This window comes from Podarcis tiliguerta (genome assembly GCF_965153285.1).
Source record: "Podarcis tiliguerta genome assembly, chromosome: 5".
Taxonomy (NCBI): Eukaryota; Metazoa; Chordata; class Lepidosauria; order Squamata; family Lacertidae; genus Podarcis; species Podarcis tiliguerta.
In genome coordinates this window covers 83488951-83516066 of record NC_139538.1, presented here as the reverse complement: position 1 = coordinate 83516066, position 27116 = coordinate 83488951, and the positions used below count along the sequence as shown (strand labels likewise).

Genomic DNA, 27116 nt, shown 5'->3' with positions numbered 1-27116 from the left:
TTTGTTCCAATATGCCTCATATTCCGTGGCTCAGGAAAGGAAAGCCTTCTGCGTACATCGCAAAAGCTTCAGTTTGTCAGCTACTAAAACAAGAAAAGAGTCGTTTATACAATATGACAATGCAACTAAAAATGAGTAGAGAACCAGCATAAAACAGGTGTGTGGCCCATTTCTAACATCCTCTGCGTCTAGGTTCCTAAAAGGTTGTTTGGAAACCACGAGTTCTGTGACTCAGTATCATCATACGTAAACCAGACCAAGAAATGTATTTTCTTTTTATCTGCCATGCATGAAAAATTCATGTATTCATCACCCTTCCTAATGCACAGCATTGCACATCAATTTAATGGAGGGGAAGAAGCTTTTAAGTCCATTTCATAATAGCTTGCTGGATCAGGCCAAAGGCCCATCTAGTTGAGCGCTGTGTTCTCTCAATGGCCAATCCCAGCTGCCCGCAGAAAGCCTGCAAGCGGCACTTTCTGCACCGGCTGTTCCCAACAACTTGTATTCCGAGGCACAGTGGAGATAGAAGATTCACTACTGTGGCTAACAGCCATTGCTCTCAAACATTTCTGCAGTCAAATCTTTTCCGTTACCATTCCAAAGCTATTATCTAGATTTGAGAACCCTTTGGCTAAGAAGTTTTTATTTTGGGGTAAAAACTGTTATGCTGTTACTTGCTTTGTCTAAAGTAACCTAGAGAGACAAACGAAAGTCACTCACTTTTGGATTTGAATGGTATTCCTTGACCCCCTCTGCACTTTATTTGGCTAAAATGAACTAAATAAGCTCCTTAGATGTCAAAGGCTACATCTGCTATTATTTTCTGCAGCCACAACATCCTCCCTGCTCTCCTTTGTTGATTCAAGTTTATACAATCCTGACATAGAACACTCATAGGCTTCATTCATTCATTTTTTTTTCTCTGTTAGAATTCCATCTTATTAGTTCTGAACTAATTCTACAAATTAATCTACTCTGAATACTTCTGGATTAATGGAGATAATCTCATGAAACGTATTACTCCCAGAACAGAAGCAAAAGGCCTGAGGATTTCAGCAGTCTAGGGAGTGGTCACATACTTGGCTTCCTGGAAAATCATCGTGAATAAAGGCTCCCCCCCCCCCCCGAAGAACAGGCTTCATTCAGTGCAATGTTGTTTAATAAGTACAAAATTATTAGCATTTACTACTAATACTTCATTAGCAAGCCCGGGGTTCCATTTTATATATGCACTATGCAATGAATTACAGTTCAATACACATAAACTGGAAGGGTTACCCTCAACGCTGGAAATCTAGGCCCATGACAGCTTCTTCCTCTCTTTTTTTTTAAAAAAAGACTTGACAACAGTCTCCATTGGCATTAAATGCAGCATTTCCGGTGACAACTGCTGCACTCAAGATGGTTAGTGCAATCTAGTGGAAGGTGTTATCATCTATGCGAAAGCACCTTATGACCAAAGATACAGAACAATTATGAACCTCCTTTCAATTCAACTGCTTTTCCCGGCAACCTTAATTTTTCAATTTTTCTGGCAAGTTAAACATGTTGCCATATACAAACCTTGGACATATCGTCCTAAAGACCTAGGTTGTAATTCTCAGTCCTTTCTTCAGGAAGAAATGCATATAGTTTACACCAAATAATGTTGAGATTACAAAAGTTTCATGTCTCCTCTTAACTGAGGGACACTCGGAACTACCACAATAAAAGGTGCTGGCTCAGTTTATATATGATTACCTTGGTACTGGGTGAAAATGTTGTTATTATAAACTTTATTATCCACCCCGAGTCTTTGGGATAGAAGCAAGTACAGTGGTACCGCGGGTTAAGAACTTAATTCGTTCTGGAGGTCCGTTCTTAACCTGAAACTGTTCTTAACTGAGGTACCACTTTACCTAATGGGGCCTCCCGCTGCCACCGCGGTGCAATTTCTGTTCTCATCCTGAAGCAAAGTTCTTAACCCGAGGTAATATTTCTGGGTTAGCGGAGTCTGTAACCTGAAGTGTTTGTAACCTGAGGTACCACTGTAGCAACAAGCAGAGGTTTAAACACCTGTCCCACTAATGAATTGACAAACACAGCCACCGTTCTTTTCAAACACTTGTTACGATAATAGCATATGAAGGTGAAACAGGATAGCCATTTTGCAAGCAATAGGTCAAGTAGGTTTGGGTGAACAAAAAAGGAAAAAAGTGCATGATAGTCCAACACAAGTTCATTCAACTCAGTGGGTGCTCAGGTGAAGAACAAGAGGACATGCTGTTGTCTTCCAAACGTACCTTTACAACCAGTAACGAGGCCTCTTCTTCTGTATTTTAACAAAGCAGTCCTGGCAAGCAACAATTCCCCCAAGGGTAGTGTCAGTAGTTGGCATTTTCAGGCAGATGAAGAGGCCCTGGAGTGCCCCAATGCTGACTCCTGATCTGCTCCTGAGCAGGTGAGTCAGTGGTGGGATGAACAGCCCCCCACGGTGTTATCACCTGTTCTTTCCCTCTGCGCTGAATTCGTACAACAGCCCAAAAGACGACAGGAGAAGAATGAGCAAGTAATGGCTGTTCCTTGCTACTACTGTCATCTACTCACATTCTTGTCTCTATGGAAGAGTTAGCAGGTGGCAGAAAGGAGGAGTCCTGGCCACCTGTCCATTCTCTTGGCGAGGGACCACACTGTGCTGAGGAACACAGGAATAGAATGCTGCATCAGCTACATGGCACATCTAACATCCTGTTCTCACAGTCTAGCATCCTTTTCTCACAGTGGGCAGCCAGAAGCCTAGGGGAAACCTACAAGCTTGACCTGAGTGCAAGAGCATTCTGCTCACCTGTGATTTCTAGTGGCTGGTATTCAGGGATGTGACACCTCTGACTGTGGAGATAGAACATAGACCTCATGGCTGGTAGTCAATGATAGCCTGGTCCTCCATGAAACGGTCTAATCTCCTGAAGCCATGCAAATGGGTGGCCATCACTGCCTCCTGTGAAAGATAGGGCTATAATTTTAACATGTGCTGTACCATGTGCTGCATGAAGAAATTCTTTTACCTGTCCTGAATCTTCCAACATTCAGCTTTACTGGATTGTCCACAAGTTCTGGTGTCATGAGACAGGGAGAAAAAATTCCGCTCTTTTTTTTTTTTAATACCATGCACAATTTTATAAACTACTGTCATGTCACCTGCCTTTCCTCTGAACTAAAAAGTACCAAAGACTGCAACCTTTCTTCATAGAAGAGTTGCTTCATCCTCTTAGTAATTTGGCTGTTCTTTTTTGAGCCTTCTCCCAACTCTACAATGCCCTTCTTGAGGTGGGGCAGTAAGAACTGTACACAGTATTCCAAATGTGGTCACACCATAGATTTGTATTATTATAATTATTATAATTTTATTATTTATATCCCGCCCATCTGGTTGGGTTTTCCCAGCCACTCTGGGCGGCTTACAGCATATATTGAAACATAATAAAAGATCAAACTTTAAAAACTTCGTGATACAGAGCTGCCTGTAATAATAACAACAATGGCATTATTATACTGGCAGTTGTATTTTCAATTCCTTTCCTATTGATCCCTACCATGGAATTTGCCTTGTTCACAGCTGCTGCACCCTGGATCAACATCAAGGTGCCTTTCTGGTCACCCACCACCAGTTCAGACCTCATGAGCGTATAAGTGAAATGAAAATTCTCTGCCCCGGCATGCATCGATTTACACCTGTTTTCACTGAATTGCATTTGCCATTTTAACGTCCATTCATTCCGTTTGGAGAAGTCCTTTCAGAGCTCTTTGCACTCTCTTTTTGCCTTAAAATAAAGAGAAGAGAAGCCTACCAATGGTCCACCAAAACCTAGAGCCAGCTCTCCCCATTTTCCACTCAAGATCTCCAGAATCAATCATCACCAAAACTGAACACAGAAAAAGTAAAAAAAAGAATGACAAGGCACTTGATGTATCATCAAACAACACTGGGTCTAATGTAATGCAACATGATTTAGTTGCATACACCACACTAGACTTCATACCTATTTTGTCCCCATAAAAAGGCAAGAGATTTGCAATAACTGGGGTGGCATAAAACAAAAAGGAGTGTGTAACACAACATGATTTTTAATGTGTAGCAAGTCAGCAGTAATTCAACAAAATTCTATTGCGTCCCACCAATATTTTTGGATGCACTAATTTCTTTGCAATCTTTTACCTTTTCTATAGGTCAGCGATCATATTTATACACATATCCAAAACGAGCTGATTCACCAGAAATGAAAAATGCAATCAAATGAATTTGCCTCTTATTAGCAGATTTGAGAAAGCAGTGTGTGTCTAAACAGCCCAAGGCCTATTTTCCCCAAAGATTCAGGAGAATACAAGAGTACTATATGACTTTGCACCATTTAAATGTTATTTTATTAAATATTTCCGGTTCAAGGTTTCATTATAACAAAGCTATGAAGGTTCTACCAACATTCAGAAAAAAGCCTAACTTGATTTCAATTAATTCTCTATCATGCAAAATTTTTGCATCAAACATCTTCCATTTCCTGTTTAAAACTTGATATAATATTATATATAGATGCTTACATTAACCCCATAAGAGAACATTAAGAATGCTAAAGGTTTATAGCTGTGTTGTATAATGGCCATACCAAGCTAAGGTTCTCATTAAATTAGAACATGTCTCGAAGACTGTGCAAAAACAAAGACAAAAAACTTCAACTCAAAACTGTCCCAAATAAAATATTTTTGAAAGATGCAGATACTTAATACAGAGAGGGTTTATCATTAATAATCTTCAGATAAAGAGACAAGGAAAGATCAGACCTAAAAGCATGCAGAATTTGTCATTTTTAAAAAGCTGCATAACTAATTTCCTGTTCCCCACTTCGTGGCTTTATTGTTAAAAACCTGAATAAAATTATCAAGGATTTTCTTTGTCGCCTCACTCACTAAGCTTAGTGCTATCTAAGGATGTTTTACATTAAAGGTCTCACTTCTATCCCACTACTTGAGACAGCATTCCTTTTCTCCTTCACCTGGCTCTAGACGAGGCTGAAAAGGGTTTGCGCAGACAAACCTCGCAAAGGCTAAATTCCCTTTGCTGTGCTGAAGATAAGCTGTGATAAATGCCATGGGACTGAGCTATCAGCCTTGTTAGCAGTAACAGAAGCTAGGATGTTCACTGCAAAGTAGAAAACACATTCCTTCTGTTCCATGGGATCGTCGTAACTTTCTGTTGTCCTAAAACTCCATCAAAAGGTTGTCTTCCTGCTATTCTGCTTAGTCCTTTATAGGCAGCAAAGGGGTGGAGTGTAATATAATGGAATCCCATATTCTCAAATTTAAGTGACCATACATGCAAAAGAGATTTGGTGTTCTCCGTGTCTAGAAGACAGGGAGTCAATCTGAACGTCAAAGTTTACTGGGAAGGTTTCTATATCCCACTTCTACTACATAAAAAATGGGTAAAACAATGGCCAAGGTGTACAACTGTCAAACATTTTCTATGCAGGGAATAAAGAGCAATGCTTGCCCTTCCTGGTGGCAAGGGAGACAATTGTGGCCAATGCAAACTGGCAATCCCCTATATGGGTGTGTTGGGTTCCTAGTCGTAGCTACAGCAGAAACTGGAGAACCTTCTGCATAAAGTAAAACCAAAGTTCTGATTCAACGTTTAACTGAGTAAACACACCACCACAGATGATAGGAGGGAGAGAGATTAAAGAAAATAAAATACACCCAATGGAACAACAGGAAACAAAGCTGTGTCAGAGGGACTGGGCTAGTGGAAAAAGCACTTGCCTGAAGTCGCTGGCTCCCTTTGCTCATTTATCAGAAAACAAATAAAACTGGGAAACCAGCAAGCCCCATAGTTACAGGGGTGCATATATATATTTATATATATATAGAATCTATTTCAGTATAAAACACAAACTAAGTTACACACCATACAGGAAGCTAACGCATGTGTGTGTGCAAAACTTCAGGGCAGGATGTTAACACAAAGCTTTTCAACTGTTTCCTAAGCAGCACATATTCCGCAGCAATCTGGATCCCATCTATTCTAAACAAAACAAAATCAAAACAAGCCATTCATGTACCCTCTTCCCCCTAATATCATTTGCTCTTACAACTTTGCCCTTATAAGCTGACTTCATGCCTCCAAGGAGTGGCTGTTTCTTAAAAAATAAAATAAAAATCAGTGCACCTCTGAAGAGCAAGCTCCTACGCTATTTAATCCAGCTCACATTTGTTCCTTAAAACATTCTTGTTCATTTTAACGCAGTCCATCAGTGGGACCCAGTGGCCGAGCAAACGGCTGACTGCTGCACATCTCCACCGCTGACCCTTGGGCTCAAGTCAGTCTGCTGTATGGCAAAGGGCCGAGAAATGTCCTCCTTCCACCTTGCCCCCTTTTCTCCACGCTGGCCCCGAGAGCTCGCCGCCAGCCACATCTCGCCGATTAAAGCTGCAGCATAGCCCGGACATGTTAGTTCCCACTGTGCCTTCACAGAGCACAGGTTCCAGCATTTTGCTGCTTTCTCTTCCCCCTTCTTTGCTCCGGTTCTGAAAGATGCTCCACAGCTGCTGCCCCATCATCAGCCCTGGAGAGGAGGCGCTGGACACTCCGTCATGGATGATGATCTCTTTTCTATACAAACAATATGGGTTTCTCTCTTGAGATTTAAAAGACACCTTCGTACAGCAGAAACAGACACGATGGATCCATGGAAAAACAACAGAAAGGCGGCAGCGCCCGGAGCATCAGATTCATGCAGGGTTTCGTGCATTTGGCTGCTGCCGGTTTGTAATTCATATATTTTTTTTTAAACGTCAAAACGAACATGACCGTTGCTGTAATTCAGGCACTCCAGAGCTGCTTGCTGAGAAGATATTGCCCTCCCGCCGAGTATCTCCGAAAGCTGCTGCAGTCAGAAAGAGGAGACGGATTTGAAGGGGGGGGGGAGAGACAGAAGAAAATGTAATAATAATAATAATAATAATAATAATAATAATAATAATAATTTTTATTTATACCCCGCCCAAGGCCGGGCTCAGGGCAGCCAATAAGCAATAATAAAAACAAGTTGAATGAATACAACTTAAAAACAAAATTAAAATTCAACATTAAAATATTGAAACATTAAAATATTAAAATGTAGCCTCATCGCAGGAGGAGAAAGAAAAAGAAAAAAGAAAGAGGGGGAGGGAATCAAATTGGCTCCAAGCCAAAGGCCAGGCAGAACAACTCTGTATTACAGGCCCTGCGGAAAGAAATCAGATCCTGCAGGGCCCTGGTCTCATGAGGCAGAGCGTTCCACCAGGCTGGAGCCAGAGTTGAAAAGGCCCTGGCTCTGGTTGAAGCTAATCTAACTTCCTTAGGGCCCGGGACCACTAGGGTGTTGCTATTTATGGACCTTGAGGCTCTCCGTGGGGCATACCGGGAGAGGCGGTCCCGTAGGTACGAGGGTCCAAGGCCGTGAAGGGCTTTAAAGGTCAAAACCAGCACCTTAAATCTGACCCTGTACTCCACCGGGAGCCAGTGCAGCTGGAAAAGCACTGGGTGAATATGCTCCCATGGCAGAGACCCTGTGAGAAGCCTCGCTGCAGCATTCTGCACCCGCTGGGACAGCTTCAAGGGCAGCCCCGCGTAGCGCGAATTACAGTAGTCAAGCCTGGAGGTGCCCGTCGCATGGATCATTGTGGCCAGGTTAATGGAACAGCTGACATTACCCAGCAGCTGGCATAATTAGGCAGGTTTTTTTGGGTGGAGGGTTTCCTGTTTCTGCAAGCTCCCATTAAGTATTTTAACTTAGGTTAACTGTAATCTCAGCACTGCACTTAGTGGAAGTCAGGATTCGCCAAGAAGGAAATCTGGTTAGCAAACTCCATTCAATAATGAACCCTGGTTAGCTATGTTTCATGGTGGTGCCAATGAAATGTTTATCCATGGTTCAAGATTCAGTGGTGGAAAAAGACCAAAAGGAATTCATGTCAAAGAGAATGAACTGGGGGATGGGTTAGGTGTCTTTAAAATGCAACCAAACTATAGTACTTCACTTGTGCACAGAACTGACAACATGTTCCTATACGTATAAAAATATAAATATATTAACAGCACGAGCAGATTAATTATGCTGTTTATCACTGCAGATGATATCAGGAGTAAATTGTTGGAACAATTTATTTCCTTCTTATCTATGTGAATACAGGAAGTGAAGGGAACAAGTCAGGAGCCAAGAAATGTAGGCTTCAGTGTATGGTACATCCTTCTAACCTGTAGCATTTTATCAACCAGAGGTTGGCTCCTTCCCTGGAACTAAACGCCTTTACTTAATGACTTTCAGCCTTGAGTGCTTTCTGTCTAAATTAAGTGTCCAACACTCTTCTGAAGCTGTCAAAGCTAAATCTTCAACAATTCCAGACATCGGGACACGCTGCATTTTGTGCATGATTTTGCCCAACATGGTCTTCAACAGGAGACCATGAGAAACACCAGGCGTCGATAATAAAATTCTGGCTCGGTGAATTCCTATTCTTGTAGACAGGAGGGAATTCAGCACTGAGTTAGCCTGCACCTCCAACGACTGGAGACGCTAGGCTAAAAAAGCTCTTTTGAGGCAGCTGGAACCTCCCACCAATCTTCAAGATGGCCGAACAATGACAACTGTGAAACAACACTAAGGGGAGAAAACTACATTTGTCCTGTTCATCCTCCTCCTTTGCCTTTTCCATCCCTACCTGGTAGGTCTGACACCTTCAGCATGATTTGCGCTTCACTGCTGGGAAAACAGTAGTGAGCATTATCTACTTAGCCAAGAGATTTGAACCGCCATATATCTTTGCAAGTTCCCATCCACAGGTCTCCTTGGTAAGGCTTCCTCTGCCGTATTATACTTCCTCTTTGTACTGGAGAGACTTTCCTGGCCCAACATACCCATCTTTCAGCTTCACTGGAGTGGAGCTGCCGGGGCCCCAGAGCAGTGGTAGTGGACATTCAGCCACTTGCCGTCACGGCGGTGCCAAACACGGGTTTCTTCCGACTGCGTGGTGCGGGGTCGGCCTTGACCATCAATATACTGTGTCAAGCGGATGTAGGCAATGCAGGCTGCGTCATCACCAATAACGTGAACGTGGGGGTTCAGGATGGTGGTGTGGATTGGCTTGCTGTTGTTCTTGGACAATACTGGGGAGACATGTGAAACAATGAGCATTCCCCCTAACCTTGCAAAGAGAAACAGGTTTATTTCATTCATTGCTTTGGTCACTTCCCCTCATAGATCACACATCTTTTGCCTTTCTTTCCATCGCAGTCAGACCATAATGAAGCAGTCCGACCAACTGCCCCACAAAACTCCCTCCTTTTCCTAATTGCTTCTATGGTCCAGTCCCTCCAATAATTTTCTTAAAATGAATTAATCTCAGGCTCCTGGAGAACCAGGTTACATTTTATTATTATTACGCTGTGAACCTAAAGGATTCTTTGAAAATCAAAAACAATCGTTTTTTTCAAGGAACACACACACACACACATATATATATATGTGCGCAACACCAGGAAAAGTTGACGGCTAAGGAGAAATAAAACAAACATAAACAACGTGCAGAGAAAGGAGCCATCATTTTTCTCCGCCTGCCTCTGGGGAGCCTTCAGAGATTCCAGCATTCAGAGCCTGCTTATAAGTGGCTATTTTTCAAGTGTTGGTTATAGCACGGAGAAAAGGACCTGAACCCTTCTTGATACTATTATTATTTATTCATGCCTTTCTAAAGAAGTAGACAAGGTGTAGTTCACTTTTGTGTCCTGCTACGACCCCCTCCCCGTTTCTTCTGCACATTCATGCTTATTTGCAGGGAATTTCTGTCACCCCATACCTCTAATAATTTATTCATTTATATTCGAGCTAGGGCGGAAACCAAGAGTATCTTCAAAACCACATGGATGATAAATCAGATGGTTGTGAAATCACTGCTGAAGAAACCCTTTTTTTGGAACCTGAGGATTTTAACAACTAATTGGCCAGTCACAAATATCCACTTCTGGGGCTGCTATGAATCTTCGGACACTGCTGAATTACACCAATTATCAGGAGTCATTTCAATCTAGTTTCAGGTGTGCCTTCAGCACAGAAATTAATTGCCTTGGTGTCCCAAATGGATGGCCCATATAAGGAGAAGCTCTGTTTGTTCTTCTAGATTTTTCTGCAGCTTTCAATGCTGTCAATCATGGTATCTTTATGGACAGGCTCTCAGGGTTGTAGTTTGATAGTGTACCAGGCAACTGATACAAAAATTCCAATTAAAAGAAAAACTAAGAGGAGAATTCTGGAGTGCAAATTTCCAGGATAATACACTTACAGTAAGCTCCCCGCTGCCAATCTAAGTCCAGAGATGGTCTTAAAACTGCAGTTCTTTCCTACCTAAGCAAGCAGGGTCAAGCGTAATTTTGGTCTTGCCAGTTATCTACCACTCACAGTTCTCAAAGTAAAACTTGTGGAAATCCATTCCCTCCACAAGATTCCCCAGTGCTTCAGGTTCAAATGAGGTTAATCCAGGGTCACAGATCTTCCTGCAAGAAACAAAGTATAAAGATCTCATTGGTATCTGAACCTATAGCCTGTGTCAATATAGACTGTTTGCACCATGCAGTTTTGATTCAGAGGGCTCCCCAACCAGGAACAGAAAGCTGAGCTTCCTTAAGTATTATAACCTATTTTCCTAAACCCTAAGCAATCTGAGGCTTCAAGGCTAGGCACCTGCTGCTGCTGCTAACTTCTTATAAGTGGGAAGCAGATCTTAAGGGAATGGAAGCAGTCTTCACATCTTAGGGTGAAAACACTAATTTTCAACCCATTCTCTAAAAGTTAAAAGTGATTTTACTCTTCTCCCACACACGTGACCAATCATATTCATTACCATTCCCACATTACAGTTTACGTCAAGTGCTCTAGGATTGAACCCCAGACATTTTGCATCCCCTCCCAGCCAGCAGCTTTAAATTATTATTTACTTTCAAATTAATCAACTACCTTTTCAGAGAAGAATCTCTGTCTAAGGGATGCAGAACTTAGCAGCTAATAAAACCAACCCCTCTCACTCTCCAGGCTTCAGCGAAAGCCTGCATTCGCCCCATAGGATGCACACACATTTCCCCTTCATTTTTGGAGGGGAAAAAGTGCGTCCTATAGGGCAAAAAATACGGTATATTTACCGTATTTTTTGCTCTATAAGACACACTTTTTTCCTCCTAAAAAGTAAGGGCCCTTATGGAGCCCCTTCCATCTCTCATCCCGCTTCGCTGGGAAGAGCCGCTGCACAGCTATCGCTCTTGCTCTGCTGGCTTCAGCTATAGCTGCACAGCTTCCTCTGGCTTCTCAGGGAAGTGGGAGAAGGGATGGAGGGCAGCCCTCCAGTCCCTTCTCCCACCTCCTGGAAAAGCCAGCAAGAGCCGCTCTATCTTTAAAGAGCCACACCAAGCAAGCGTGTCTGGCTTATCTTGTTTTCCTCCTCTAAAAACTAGGTGTGTCTTAGGTGTGTCTTATGGTCGGGTGTGTCTTATAGAGCGAAAAATATGGTAGGGTTTTGCTATTTTCTACTCCCTTTCTCCACCTCACCACCCCATGGTTATGTCTTCTTTGACCCAAATTATCTGGCTTCGAATGGCCAATTGAACAGCAGGCCCCCACCCTGTGTTTCTCCACTTACGTGTATGCCTCGAAGTCTCCGTTGTTGATTGCCTCAATCAGCTGCTCCGTTATCTTAATGATCTCTTGTTTACGCACTGGAGAAGGGAATAAAAAAAAAAAAAGGCAGCTTTACGGCACATGGGAGTTGGGACAAAACATATGGCAAGCAAGTGCTCCCTTCCGGAGGTTCAACAGAGCAGTGTTCGCAGCGGTGGTTGCTCTCTTGAATTCCAGAACAGCAGTAATAACAGCTACATATTGGAAGGAATGGAGTCTGGAAAATGGAAGGAATGCAGGAAGAAGCGAGAAGGTGGCAGTTCGAACAGCAGCACTGCTACACCAAGAAAAGGCTCGGCTCTAACAATCTGCGCATGATTTATGTGGAGAGCACCAAGGATCAGACTACCGTCACATTTCCATTGCACTGTTTCTAAGGTGGAAAGACCCACTGCATCATTCAAATCTGAGGTGTAGATATGAAGAGAGAGGGGTCTACTGCAGGCATGATGATCCTGACCTCAATCATGGCTACAGCAATGGCAGCAGGGCCAGGAGCTCAGGTGCTCCCTCTGCCTCTTGAGCAACTTTCCTCTCAATTTTCCATCCATTATTGGGTGCCCACTGTCACAAAGGGTACTTAATTCAAAACATGGCTCCCTCATAAACCTAGGAGTGGAACCATGCTTGGAAGTGGGCGTGCAAACCATCGTTTCCAATGAAGCTGGTTTGCGTTCACTGTCATTTGCACTGGCACATACAGAGAATACCAAGCCATTGCTAAAAGATGCGAAGGAAAGAATGAATGTGAAGAGTCATTCCGGAGGGAGCTCAGGGAAGGAAAGGGTGCCTGGAGGTTTATAAACTGCATTATGTTTTCACTGGGCCACAGAAGTCCCTCACTTCTTTGAACTGTGGGCTTCGGTTCCACAGATCCCCAAAGAGATGAACAAAAGGATGACACACTGGCAGGTCTACAGAAACTGCCTATAAATGCCTGTTTGATGGCTTAAGCCATCCTTTGCCAACCTAGTGCCCTACAGATGTTCGGGACCAAGACTCCCACCAGCACAGGATCTAAAACAGCTCCTGAGAGCCTTCCTGTATCAAAATGTTGTGCCCATGAAAGATTCCTAGCTCTAGTATCACCTTCCTCTTTCACCCGACCGCTTCTCATGACACAAACCACCCACCCATTTGTTAGCTTGCTGCCACCTTATTCACACCTGCTCCTACTGCATAATTATATTGGATTGTGCCTTACTGTACCACTATCAAATACTGCTACACACACTATTTGTAGGAACGATTCTGGCACAATGAAACCTATTCTCAGCCATACAATCAGCCACAGATCCTGTGGCCTCACTAGGAACTGTGAACCATCAGGTTGAATGCAGACCACCAGCCATGTATTGTAGCTTGCCAGGAATTTTTGCAGACAACTTTGTGGGGTTTTTTCAGTCTGCATCATGCACTGATATATGCTGTTTTGTAAGTGGGTGCAATAACATGTTTTTCAATTCAGGTAGGTATCCGTGTTGGTCTGACACAGTCAAAATAAATAAATAAAATTTAAAAATTGTCCAATAGCACCTTAAGAGACCAACTAAATTTGTTCTGGGTATAAGCTTTCATGTGCATGCACACTTCTTCAGATGATGTTTTTCAATGTTTAGGGGGATTTTTTAAGGCTCCAAGTTTGAGCTTGTTCCAAAATGGCTGTGTACAGCAGAATGCCCCTGGGATCTGGCTTTCAAATGTACACTGTCTCTGTATATTAATACCTGTATAAGAGATGTTTCCATGGCCATAGTGTTAAGAGTTGCCCAACAAGAGCTGGTGGGAGTAGAGGTGTCCCCAATTTTTAGAGACACTGAGGCACCCCAGACAGGCAGCAGTATCTGCTTCTCCTTTACTCCAATTCAATTATAACAAAGCTGAGCATGTTCTAAGAACTGAACCAACTGCAGGCCTTGAATGCATAGAGATATGCTACCTGGATGGAAAAGAACACTGACTTTCTCTGTTATTAGACGTTTCCATGAGTGTGATTGCCTTGGCCCTTGTTTTGGTCAAAAGAGATAGAGCTCAAGACTTAATTTGAGACTGTCTATACTTCCACCGAATTCAAAATTCACTCATTTGTTGCACACATAAATTACAACAGCAGAAAAGCTCTTGTTGGAACCATACGGGAACAGGACAAGAGGTAGTTTCTAGGATTCAGGTCTGAGCTGAATCTGTTGGCGCAAGGCACCACACATTGGAAGTCACTGGCTGCTGTTCATAAGAATGTTTCATCTACACAGGTAAGACATATAGTCACTAAGCTTCCCTGGAGTCCTTTGAGGTAAAGGGCAGGGCAGAAACGAATGAATGAATGAATGAATGAATGAATAGCCAATAACAGCAACAAGACCTCTGTAAAGTGGGACAAACCACTTCATACCCCATCTATCAATGTTTTTATTTCCCAGAGCAGAAAGAACAGCTCTATCTATCAGCAAGGCCATCAATGACTTCACATGCCTTATGAACTTTCTGTATGGATGCTACTGTTGCTAGTCTTAAGTGATTACAAAGGGACCTATTTTTTCACATTTACAAGTGAAATGCTGTCCCAACAACAGGGGGAGCATATGGATGTGCTGCGGTGGCCTGTGCATCTCATGGAGAGATGCAGTGTACATTTTGACACAGATTGCAGCTGGCCAAATCAGAGAGAAGACACCCCTGGAATTACCACATTGGCATTTTCCATGCAGAAATGCTTCGGAAGCACACGGAGGCCATTCTCAGACCCTCAACATCATACATGTAAGCTGCTGAACCGTCTACCTCCAGCGATGCTTGGATTTCACCTGGAAGTAGCACACTTGCCTTCCAGTCCTCTATTGTAGTGAATGCTTAGGAATTGCAGCTACATAACAAGAAGTGTTCGATGTTGTATGAATATACAAATCTACTCCACGCCAGGCCCAACCACAGCACTGTCTCCATTGATTGAGAATGGATCTCTAAGGTTTCAGAGTCTTTCCCATCACTGTAGCCAGAAAGCTTTTTCAGGGGAGCCATCAGGATTGATGTTTTACATGCAGAATGTTATGATCCACCACCAAGTAACGCCACCTACCCTATCAACATACAGGAATTGAGGCTACAGAACAAGGAGAGCTGGATGATATCAAAATACTGGTATTTCTCTAAACATCCACACAGCAATCTCCAATGCATTAAAACTGTGGAAGTGGATGGAAGGGTAACAGATGGCATATCTATGGTACGGATTTATTTATTCCGAGTTCGGAGCTTTGCTAAGGCTGGAAACTTTAGATGGAGTAACTTTTTTTTGCTTTTTGGTCTGCAGTTGCAGCTTGAGAATTGTGCTTGCTGTTTGGGGCTGCTGTTTTCATATGCCTAACGGAGGTCTGAACTGGGGCTTCTTGCTCCTAGCTAGCCATTTCAGGAGAAAGAAGTAATTCAAAGAGGGGGAGTGAGGGAGAGGAATATATATTTTGGAAAAATGAGAGATAAAGGTTCAGAAAAGGTAGAGAAGTGAGGAGGCTAAGTACTAGGGTTGTTGTTGTTTTTCTACTCCTGCTACTACAAAGCTAACTTACATGGCGGATTGTTAAGTGCAAATGGAACTACGGGAGTTAGAACAGGCCCCGACTGAGCGCGATCCAACTCCACAGTTTGCCCTGGGCTGTCCCAGGCAAGTAGTTTCTCTTCACAAGATTGTGTAGTGGTAGCTGCAAAACAAATGCAAGCATTAAAACAAAAATAAAAACCAGAAAACAAAATAAGGACTGCATTGAAAACACACACACACACACACACACACACACACACACAAAAACCCCAGAAGCAGCAATGCCACCAACTTCTGCAATGCAAAGCAAGTTGGGCAACTGAATCCCAACAAAGAGATTCAGTATTTCAAAACAGCAACTAAGAAACACAGTAAGATTTGAGGAAGGAGAAGGTGAAGTGATCTAAACTCCAAATCATAAGAGCAACAGAGAAAGCACAGAAGCAGGGTTCCCTTGCCTCCGCCCGAGCCGGGTTTCTACATGACCCTAACATGACTCATCGTGGTTCTACTTTACAGGAGGGGGACAAAGGCTTTGCAACGGTTTGGAATGGAAAACGATGTCTCCTTTTGTCAACGAATGTTCATTCCAACTAGGCAATGCTGAATCCAATCCTCCAAATACTTTCTCACCAGACCTATAGGTTTTGGAAGAGGGTACCGTCTGGAGAGGAGATAAAGATCATCTCCATATAGGCTTTGAATTACAAATGTAAAAAACAAAAACCATCTTGCTTCGTTAGCTGTTCCCTATCACTATCCTCCCATGCGCCTGCTCTTAAATGCCCACGTTCAGCTTCACGCACACATACAGCTCACGGAAACAACGACTTAAGACAAAATTTTGCAAGTTGTTATCTCATTACACAAGTGGGCTGTTTTAAAACAGCATGCACCCAGTCCTGGTTTTAGAGTAAAATATGAGCCGAGATGCTAGAGCTGAATGGAGTATTTCAACTCTAAAAACCAAGGGGCACTAACAAAGAAGTCTCTGAAGGATTGATAGCAGATAATTTCAGGTGAACAAGAAAAGAGTAGGGAAAAGGGGGCAGGGTTTTCAAATCTGTTTTTTACTAGATAGGGGCTGAATTTGCTTGTGTTTCCAATTCCCTGCTGAAGTGTGCCTCTTCAATGAGGGAGAACCTGAAGTCAAATTGCTAGTGTTTCTCATGCGGTCCCTATGCAGGATCATAACCACAGCTCTGACACATCTCTGCAAAAGTTCCCCAAGACTGATAGTGAGGAATTTAGACAGCTATACTATCCCCAAGGTGCTGCTGGACAGAGAAAATGTATCAGAAATGGGTTCTGGTTTTTCTGTGTGTGCAAGTGATGTGCATGGGTTCACACAACTGCAATTTAAGTCTTCTGATTTTAATTGCTATACCAATGATTTCCTTCCACACCGGTGGGCAATCCTTCATAGAAGGTTTCGTGCTGTGTGCTGTGGTCCCTCCCCACCCATTTCCCATGAATAGACACTTGTGAAGATGGTGCGCTGTGTTTGTTTGCTCCATGTGCAAAAGCTGGAAGACCCCAGCCAATCAGGGCTTCCTGTTTACATCTGGAATCACCACTTGTGGCATGAAACACCTTATCTCATGCTTATCTCATGCTTATCCCTGCACCAATGTGTCCATAAGAGCTGTAACCTAACAAACTTATTGGTAGAGGCCTTCCTGGCCAGCGAGGACTTCGGTTTACTGAACATTTCTGAACACTGGTGAAGAATTAAACCTCTGCCCTACAATGGCTGATTAACATCCTAAAGCCTTTTAAATGTGTCTGCAGGAAGGTGGGGTTTTCGTTTTGCTGTTTTGTTTTAAATTATTTACTTGTTTTTATCCCGTATTTTATTCTGTGAACCACCATGAGATCTTACGATGAAGGGCGGTACGTAAATCTAATAAATAAGATAATAAGATACATATATACCCCCAAACAAAGTGTCATGCCCAAGAATACACATCAATAAGCACTTTTTTAAATGATCGCAAAGGAAGTATATGGTATCTGGCTAAGGAAAAGAGGATATGAAGTTAGCTAGATCATGGTTTCGTTTTATTGTGGCTGGGGGAGGGAAAGGAGTTTCTTTGGAAAGTGTTAGATGAGCAGAAATGGTTCTGGGGAGAAATGAATCAGTTTGAAAATATGAAGTGTTGGAAATGAGAATCAATATTCTGGGAGAATATTGCAGAAGCCGAGGAAGACAGAGAAATGGGAGAAGAGAGAGTCAGAGTAGGGAAAGGACTGTAAACCCTGGACTTACTGGCTGAATAACAGAGAGAAAGCTGGGACTGCATGGACTCAGTCTGGGTTTTGCTCTCACAGTGACTCCGTCCTTCGAGCACTGAGCTGCCATCCCCGATGGAGAGAGGGGGTGCTTGCATGGCAAAGGATGCAAAACACACACACACACAAAACATACACACACAAATAACAAAACAAAATAAAAAAAATGTACATTCAGTTAAAAAAAAAAGATAATGGAACAGGACAAAACAAGTACAACACTCATTACAAAAAAATATTGCCGGTGAATCCTGCCAAGACATGACGTTATCAGGTATCGTGCACAGCTAAAGGCAGAGCTGGCTGCTTCTCCCTTCACCTGTTCATATAGCTAACACTGAAGCTGCCAACTGTGTGAGTCTGTTTACGATGTTTTTTCATGTTTACCTGCACGAATCCACTACCCACCACAAAGCTCATCTATAAACTACACTCACGTAGCAACGGCGGATAAGTGGCTCAGCTCTGGCAGAAGAGTGGATTGTGAAAAGGCACTCTGGCAAAGAGCAGCTCATCATGGGGAAAGCAGATGCGTGAGAGAATGGGAAAGAAATGACAACGGTGGAGTAATTATCCTTTCAAGGGACTAGACGGCGAAATCAGAGCTTGGTTCATTCAATGGAGCATACAGTGGCTTCTCTTGAAAGGAATTTATCAAAAGCTCCCACATGCAATTTCTCTTGCAACCCATACCTTTGCTTTAGCTTTGCATACACACTTCAGAATTACAAGATGCTCTTAAGAGGGCACTTCCTATACTGATGTTTACAATATACTGGCGCATATGGGATTTGAAGCCGATATGCTAGGTTAGGCCATTTGCCCATGTAGCCCAGTACTGTTCGACTCTGACTGGCAACAGCTCCCCAAAGACCCCGGTGCTCATGCCAAGGACTGATCCTAGGACTTGGTGCGCAGAAAGTATGTGTTCTATAACTGAGCTATGGGGCTCTCACTTCAGAGCACATACTGATGCTCTTTTCACCACCACACCACTCCTTATTAAAGCATGCACATCTGAGTATTATTTTTGCCTACAGGCAAAAACAGCTGGCCATCCACATCTCTTTGTTTCCCTCTGGCAATTTTCAGGTGGCTAGATTTAGGTTAGGCTCCCCCAAGTTGCTAACACTACATTCAGGGAAGCAGGTCCAATTAATGGCCGAGGGCTGATAGATCAGTCTTACGAACTAGCCAAGGCAAGGGGACATTTCACAACGGCGTTCTCAAAGGGATCCGTGCATGTAGAAACCTCAAATCCTTTTCTGGATCTGTCAGCCCCCATCCCTTCTTTATTTTACTGTGTGACTGGCTCACACATATGGGGGAATGAAAGTGGGCTGATCCTTGATGAGGCACAGCCTCCTGCATGGAAAGCTTTTTTGCTGAGTATTAAAGAGTCACTGTGGAATGCACCGAGGGTTTGGAACAGCTTAACCAATCCGGCAGTGCCCCCCATCCCAAGTGCTCTTTGATGTCAATGTTACATCGATGGCTACTGCTACGATGCAGTCTTGTGGCGCTGCTGACCTAGATTATGAGACTCGTTCATATGGTCTGTTGACCTATAAAAGACCATATGAGTCAAGATCTAGGTATGGTAAAGTTAAAGGACCCCTGGACGGTTAAGCCTAGTAAAAGGTGACTATGAGGTTGTGGAGTCATCTCGCTTTTCAGGCTGAGGGAGCTGGCGTTTGTCTGCAGACAGCTTTCCGGGTCATGTGGCCAGCATGACTAAACCGCTTCTGGCGCAACGGGAAACTGTGACGGAAACCAGAGTGCACGGAAATGCCGTTTACCTTCCAGCCACAGTGCTACCTATTTATCTACTTGCACTGGCGTGCTTTCGAACTGATAGGTTGGCAGAAGCTGGGACAGAGCAACAGGAGCTCACCTCATCACATGGATTCCAGATCTAGGTGTACTGGTAGAGGCAGAGTTATGTAAGAACTATAAATTGGGGTAAATCCTTTGAGAAAGCCCTACTGACCAGCAAATAACTTCAGGCTGCTCAGCTTAAGCCTTCATTCAGGTTAGGAGGGATATGCCGTCACAACACAGTCTTCCCCGACCTCAAGTCTGCTGCTGAACTATAACCCCCAGGATCACGATAACTGGCCATGCTGGCAGAGACTGATGGGAGACTTGCTAAATATGCCAGTTGTCCAACACCTAGGGACTGAAGGTTGGGGAATGCTGTTGTATTGTGGCCCCCTAATTCTGAGTTTTACTCCTGCACAGCTGCTAGGTGAGGCAGGCAGGCAGGCAGGCAGGCATGAATACAAGACGTTCTCCCAGGCAAATATCTCTCACAAAGAGAATGCAAAGAGCATCCTTCTCCCTCCAAACCAAATAGTGAGCCATCTGTGATCGGGCCCAATTTCACACAAGTGTTCTGATGAGCTGAAGAGAATGCAAGTTGGTTCCTTACGTATTTTTGGCCGGTGGGACTAGTCTACGAATAGCTCCTTGCACTTGCAATCTCAAAAACTTCTAAGAAGGCAGAGAAGTCCTTCAGCTAGCAAAATCCTTATAGCAGCCAGCCTACAGCCTCACTACACTTACACCTCCAACTACAACTAGGGGAGGGGAACACAGACCAGTTGCATCAACAGGTAAGGAGCCTGGCATGGAAAACTGCTCTGTCTCTGCCAGTGGGTCTGGGCCATCTTGCCCGCTTGCAGCCAAGGAACCTACCCTTCAGGTCTTCATCTTCAGTGGTAGTATTACAGCTCTCCGTGGAACCCTGCAGGAAAGAAGATTGGTAGATGGAAGTATTGAAACATGCATGACGGGGGGCTTTACAGACTGAGAGATTTCTGTATAAATGGGAAACCTATCAAAGAAATGGAATTTAAAGGAGAAATGGGAAAACATGCACATCCCTTGGTTCGCAGGGCAACAAATCAGCGCTTTTCTACGTAACAAACCTTCTGCCACGTGTGATCTTTCCAAGTTTGAAAATTAAAATTCTTACTTCTCCACACTATTCAAAAGGTATAATTTCAAATATTTATATTTTTTTTTTTGCTCAAATATGAACCCGGACAACCAAGCAGGTGTAAGAATGCCCTGCAACACAGATTTGGAATGGGACATAAAGGAAGTAATATTTGCAGGCAGGGGGACGACAACGACTCCTTTTCATAATATAAAGAAGTGTCATTAAAGTATAGGGCTCAAGTAGTACGTGATTCCTGGAAGACTCTTGTATATAAAGGCATCTGGAAACCCAAGGTGCTAGCGGGGATGTTCAGAAAAATGGGTCATGCCTCCAATTTATGGTAGTTTTTTGGGCACCTGCTATAAACATTCCTGTTTAGATAAGCCTACCCAGATGCTTAAGACAGTTGGGGTAATTTTATCTGTTAACTTTTGTATGTTTTAAAGCAGGGTTGCAATTTTTCCTTGATTTTACTGCTTTATCTTTTGTAAACCGCTTTGAGGTGTTTTTGTTGTTGTTTTTAAACAACCAAGCAGTGTATAAATATTACGAAATAAATCAAATTAGCAAATAAACAAAATGTTTCCAAGACTGATGGAAGGCACTGTTTATGATTCTTTAAAGGGCTTAAATAATAAAACAGAGTGTCACAGGTCCCTACATTGCAGGGGGTTGGACTAGATGACCCTTAGGGATGCCTTCCAATTCTACAATTCTATGATTCTATGACAGGTATCTCCTCTCATACGAACCTTCAGATTCTGACCTTTACCAGGGGAAACCCTGCCATGGATATTTTATTTTTTAAGAGATAGAATTTAGTGGTGCTGGGGCAGGGCTCTGATGTGGCACCACAAATCTGGCCACATTTGAAAGAGGAAGAGGTTCCGGAAATTAAGACGAGGTAGCTAGGAACAAGGGCAGCAAAATGCTGAAACTACATATTGTGAAAGCCATGGGGATATAACACAAACCACAACTTGATGATGAATTGAGTTCCACAGCTCTCTCCAGAATTTGTAGCAAAAGCTTATGTTGTGCATACCCTCAAACCCACACACCCCACATTAGTTGCCAGTGGTAAGGGAGAGGGAAACAGAGAATGCAAAGATCTTGGGGCACAAGGTAAGTTTTCCTATGCATTAACAGAAACTGGGAGAGATATCGGTTATGAGACTGCTTGTCTGGGTGCTTTCTCTTAGACTTGGTTTTGAGGGACAGTGAAAAGGGTGTTTGGTACTAACGCGAGTCCTTTGTGATCACTCACTTACCTTTATGCCATCATTAGCATTGTGCACAACAGTAGTTTGTGGTTCCTAATTGAAAGAGGACAGAAATACAAGTATCAGATGTCAGCTCCAAAACTTTTCTCCCTCCGTGTAGTGCCTGTTGGGAGAGCAAAGTGACAAGACCAAAGCACAAACACCTCTACCCTAAAACGGTGTAAGTACATCCCATCCCATCCACCTTAAAGGGCCACTCAAGAGTTTTGGAAGAGAAATATCCAATTGTAATAGATAAATTTACAAGGAGACAAAGACATACAAGCCTCTCTATATCCCAATTTTGTTTGTGAACTTTCTTCGGCCACGAAGATTTCCAGCAGTGCTCAAGAATTAGTGACCCACGGAGGGTACTGATTATTTATTACTTTTAAAAGCCAACATTAACATTTCACCCAGATCAGAGAGGAGAAGCAGGGCTTTGTCTCCACGTTTCCCCCACAAATGTCTCTGGAAGGACATTCACAATTTCCCCACAAAAAATGGCAGCCAAAGCTCCACAGCAAAGAACTGCTCAAGTAGGTAAGTTGCAAAGTCCCACAATTGGTTGAACCGACGTTTCGAAAATGAGACGTTTTCAACAGAAAGAGGAGGGGAGAAGCTGAGCGTCACAAGAGCAGCATTAAAAAAGCCAACGCATGGTGAGGTACAGTGAGTAAAGGACAGGGTTAAAAATTATGAAACACCCCAAGGGGGAAGGGGAACCTCTCCGAAGCATTACACGGAGTAGAGAGCAACTATCCAGTCTCTTAAGACTCCTAACTTGCAGTCATTCCTGTATTCTTTTTGAGAAACTTGCCCAGTTCTGTTCTATGACAGTATCACAATGCCCACAATGTTCATCCATTTCTGTGGCCCACAGCCTACTTCCAAGTCTTTAAAAGAAGGGCCAGAGCGGGCATTGGTTGAGCTGTCAAAAACACAGGAATGTGTGGCCCCGCTGCAAGCGTGTTAATCGGGAAGAGTGAACCCGGTGCAAGTAAGACAAGGGCAGAGGTTTCCAATTCCTTCATTCTTTGGAGACTGGATGTCGTTGACCACTCCATCATGGCCTCCTTGAGGTCAAATTATATCAGGACAAGCTGCAGGCCTCACACACAGACACCACAGCGCTGCTGCACCTCTCACTCGCAAGGGAGCTTGGGATAAGAGCCGGGGGCAAGAGATTGCAGACAGAATTAAGCAGAAACACGGAGCAGCAACAGGCAGCATTCTGGGCAAGGGTAAGAACCAAAAGTAAAAACAGGGCAGATAAACGGTTGGGAAAGATACCATGGACATCTGCACTGGGGCTGATTCTTTTGCTGGGCTTACTACACTGGCTTTGTTGTTGGTCTGCGGCTAAGACAGAAAAACAGATGGTTTAGTTTCCCCCCCACCCTGCTGGGCAACAGTCATCAAAAAACATTACATTGCTATTGCTGCAAACAAGACATTTCAGCTCAGACCCTTCCCAAAGTCACCTGTGGAGGGGAAAGGAAACAGGAGAAAGTGTAGTGGAACAGGTCGTGCCTGGTTTGCCATCTTCCATGGCAAAGATGCACCCAGATACCCACGGAAGATTAAGTAGGATTGGGAAAAGAACGAGATGGGTATAGATGGGTTAGTCCAAAAGCAAAGTGGCAAGGAACTTAAGGGAAGATGAGTAGCCTAAATAGGAGTGTTAACTTAGCCAAGGGATGGAGGAGATAAGAGAAGGGAACACATTCAGATGAACTGCAGTATGTTGGATGGAACAACCTGATGGCTGGTCACATTCAGAAACCTTGTGGCTGGAGTAGAAGGAAGGAAGATATTCATGACTAATCCCTCAGTGGGCCAGAGAAACCAATGTGCTCAACGACCTTCCCAGCATTCTGCATAAGTTTTTGATGTTGGACATAAGTTGGACTCATGTTCACACAAACCTAGTTCACTAAAATAGGACTTTATGTCCTTCCTTCCTTTCCTGCAGTTCTGGATCCTAGCATTCGAAATTGCAAGGGCTGGTTGACTCGTATGCCTCTCTCAAAGCGCGGAAGACTCCCAGCCCAATTATTTCCCAGTGTGAGCAATCCTGCTCGAATTCAGGTAAGCCAGAAATGTACAGGTTGTGGTCTAGATGCATGTTTTTCAAGAAGCAGGCAAACCTGGATGCTTGTTCTCCTTGGCGATGCACAGCGGAGGCCAGCCCAACCCTTTCCTGGCTGCCAAACAGCAGACTGAGAAAGGAGCAGGTAAGATGTACTAGTCGCATGACTATCCTACTATGGGAATCACTGCCAAGCTGAAACTTATTTAGTCTGTAATATCCACAACGAAGTCATTTGGAAAGCTGAGAGGAGACCACTGGAAGTTGTGTATTTGCAATTCACAGTGCATTGCACTGGCCCAGAGCATAGTCTGAAGGTACATGATGCAATTCTACCGCTGAAACTAAAAGCAAATCTGGTCCTGGTTGGGAGACTGCCTAGGAAGCATATGAAAGCCACTCTGAGCTCTTTAGAAAATGTGTAATACATGAAAAAATAATGGGAGAGGCAGATACCCTTTGGCAAAACAGAGTTATACTGACACAGAAATATCTTATTAACCTGCTCTATCAAGCACCTTCACCACAATAGCACCATGGTTGCTCCACTATTATGCATTTCAACTGGTACCAAGCCTCCCCCCCCCATTTGTAGTAGTACCATATGCACTAACACATCAATTTGCAATATGAGTTAGGAAAACCACAGTGTTTCATGGTGGCCAACCATGCAATTTTCAGATGTTCAGAAGGAGTGCCAAGGATCACCTGTAAGGATAGCAGATACGTCTATAGGGAGAGGTCAACAGAAAATTACACAAACAAAGCTGGGGAGATTTTTGTAACCTGGGATAACCCACAACTAAATTAATTACTTGACAGGGATTGGCCGACACAGTGTGCCCTCTTCAAATATAAACAAACTCCAAGGCATTGGCGATGCCTCTACATCATACAATGCCACTTTGCTGTGTGTGAGAGAGGAAATCAAGCTACCATGTGGGAGAATACCCCACCAAGATGAGGATAGGGTAGGGAAAGACCCTTCCAATTAATTAGCCCTGCCAACATGGTTCCTTGAGGGCCCCCCCCCACACACTCTCACCCTGCACCAGTGTGGCACTGCATCATGGGAATGTGGCTCTAATACCGCCAAGTGCGAGTGATGAGTTGGGTAGGTGAACAAGTACAAGCTGAACGCAAACCCATTGCAACCAACCCTAAGCATGTTCCGACTTTAACCACGCCCACTCTGTAGCATGTGTAAGCAGAACTGACATGCAAGCCTTTGAAGCTCTGCTTAGCCAGAATTCTGCTCTGTTAGAATTATGCTGCTCGCTATGCTATGTGTGCTAGAGGTTTTCAAGTTCTAAAAGGTCCATGAGATCTATGAACCCCTCCCTAGGGAGGTCAAGAGATGCCTCCCAAGTTGGAGGGGAGGTTGTATGTCTGCTCCAGATCCCCTCGTGGCTGCAATCCTACACAGAGAAACAGTTCTGCTTTACTTAATCCAGTTCTCGATTTCTCCGCCATAACCCATGATAAAAAGAGGAAGACAAAGCAAGTGTAAAACTGGGTTTCAAAATAGGTTCATTTACACCAGCTAGGCCCTTCAAGATGGAAATTAAAAACAGAAAGTTACACGTGTGTTTCTGTACCTTCCACCACATGGGACAATGTGCACATCACAGCAGATATAATGGTTACAAATAAAACCTGTAGCAAACGTTCTTGCTGCCTCATTACGTTTCATAAGAACACAAGTCTTTGTGAATTAAGACTTGATTCTCACACTTAGGATCCTGCTGGTTTTCTTCCTTGCTATGCTGCAAGCACCTCTCTCACTCTCTTTTCTTTAAAAATTCTGGTATTTAATGCGGGATAGGTCCCAAATGAAGATTTTTAAAATAAATAAATAAGTAAATAAATCTATTCCGGGGGGGGGGGGGGGACGACCCACTCTGCTCCTGAAGGCATTCCTGAATTCCCTGTTTTAAAGTATTAAAAATAATCTTCAAACCCATTCCTTCACTCCTATTGAAGATTATTTTTAATACTTTAAAACAGGGGTGGAGAACCTAAGGTCCTGTGAGGCAGTGAATGAAGTCCACTGGGCTTCACTGTACTCTCCCCAGGGCAAACCCCTCATCCACTGCACTCTGTGCCCTCTGGCTTGAGGGGTGCATTTATTATGGGGATTCAGAAGCCTTTGACATCTGACTGACTGACTGGAACACAGCCTGCTATACAAAAAGGTAATACACCCATCCGTGGCTTCCACTATTTGTTGCTTCTGGCTCCACCTGAAAAGGAATACAGCTCCCAAGCTGGAAAGCCCAACCCTGTTTTATAATGAAGAACTGCACCCCAACAAAGTAAACCCAAAATCTCATTAAGCAATGGTGTAGCCAAGAAAAGCACTCACCATATGCACCTTGTGGTGTCTTTGCCACATCTTTGACTCTCACAAAGGGATGCAGAAGGGAAAGTCACCTGAGCTACCTAAGATTGCAACCTTACGCATGTTTGCTTGAAAGTAAGCTCCGCTGTGTTCAGTGAGGCTTACTCCCAGGTTAGTGAGCACAGGATTGTGCTGAATGCATTGGAAATCAGTAGTAGCAGTATTCCAAATCAGAGAGTGAGGATAGGTCAAATACATACACATAGGTTACGCGGAGAATTCACAAGAGAAAGTGGACCTTCACATTAAACCTGCTATTAACAGACATGGGAGAGGGCAGCTAGTTGTCTGCCTTGACAGCAACTAGCATACACAGTTGAAATAGTGGCAGGCAGGCAAAGAGTTCGTTCATATGCTGATTTACCATCTTCCCAATGCAGCAACTGGAAACACAGAAGCTGGGCACTGCTGATAATGAGCAAGGCGGAAGAGAGTGGTTTCCTATAGAGAACATGACCTTGAGAGCCCACACATGGAGGGAAACTGTGGTCCAGTTATCATGATATACAAAATTTTAATTTTGCTGTTACAGACGGCAGGGGCCACTAGGAACAATGTCCACCTTCTGTTCTTGTGTCATCTGACACACCAAGGGGTTCAGGAGGTACAAGCGAGAAGACAACAGCCCAAGCTGTCACCTGCATCAAGGCCCTTTGTTCCTATGGTGTCCTTGCATCGATGCTTTACCATGAACTTCTCCAGCTGAGCATTCAATGGCGACGTGGCCAGCTCTGCCGCTGGTACTTTATAGTAGCAAGCAAAAAACCTGTTGATGAGGAGTCCACCTGGATTCTCCAGGAGTTATCCTGCTGTGTCAGATGCCTAGGCTATCACCAGATATCCCACCTTGAT

At 43.6% G+C, this 27116-nt stretch overlaps 1 protein-coding gene across 36 annotated transcripts in view; it reads right to left on the bottom strand.

The window, feature by feature from the left end:
* Positions 1–4377: 4377 nt before the first annotated feature.
* Positions 4378–27116, bottom strand: part of CAMK2G (calcium/calmodulin dependent protein kinase II gamma) — a 159317-nt gene continuing 136578 nt past the window's right edge. For 5 of the 36 annotated variants that reach the window (XM_083440413.1, XM_083440406.1, XM_083440404.1 and 2 more), the window contains 7 exons: positions 23065–23133; positions 21781–21825; positions 20263–20311; positions 11701–11776; positions 10470–10564; positions 8933–9181; positions 4378–6920 (listed from right to left, as the gene is read on the bottom strand). In XM_083440413.1, coding sequence (XP_083296539.1) covers positions 8946–9181; positions 10470–10564; positions 11701–11776; positions 20263–20311; positions 21781–21825; positions 23065–23133 — 570 coding nt within the window. In that variant the 3' untranslated portion in view covers positions 4378–6920; positions 8933–8945. Of the gene's footprint in view, positions 6921–8932; positions 9182–10469; positions 10565–11700; positions 11777–15301; positions 15434–17542; positions 17657–20262; positions 20312–21780; positions 21826–23064; positions 23134–27116 lie in introns of all 36 variants that reach the window. The other 31 variants (XM_083440392.1, XM_083440414.1, XM_083440422.1 and 28 more) reach the window with 12 other exon arrangements.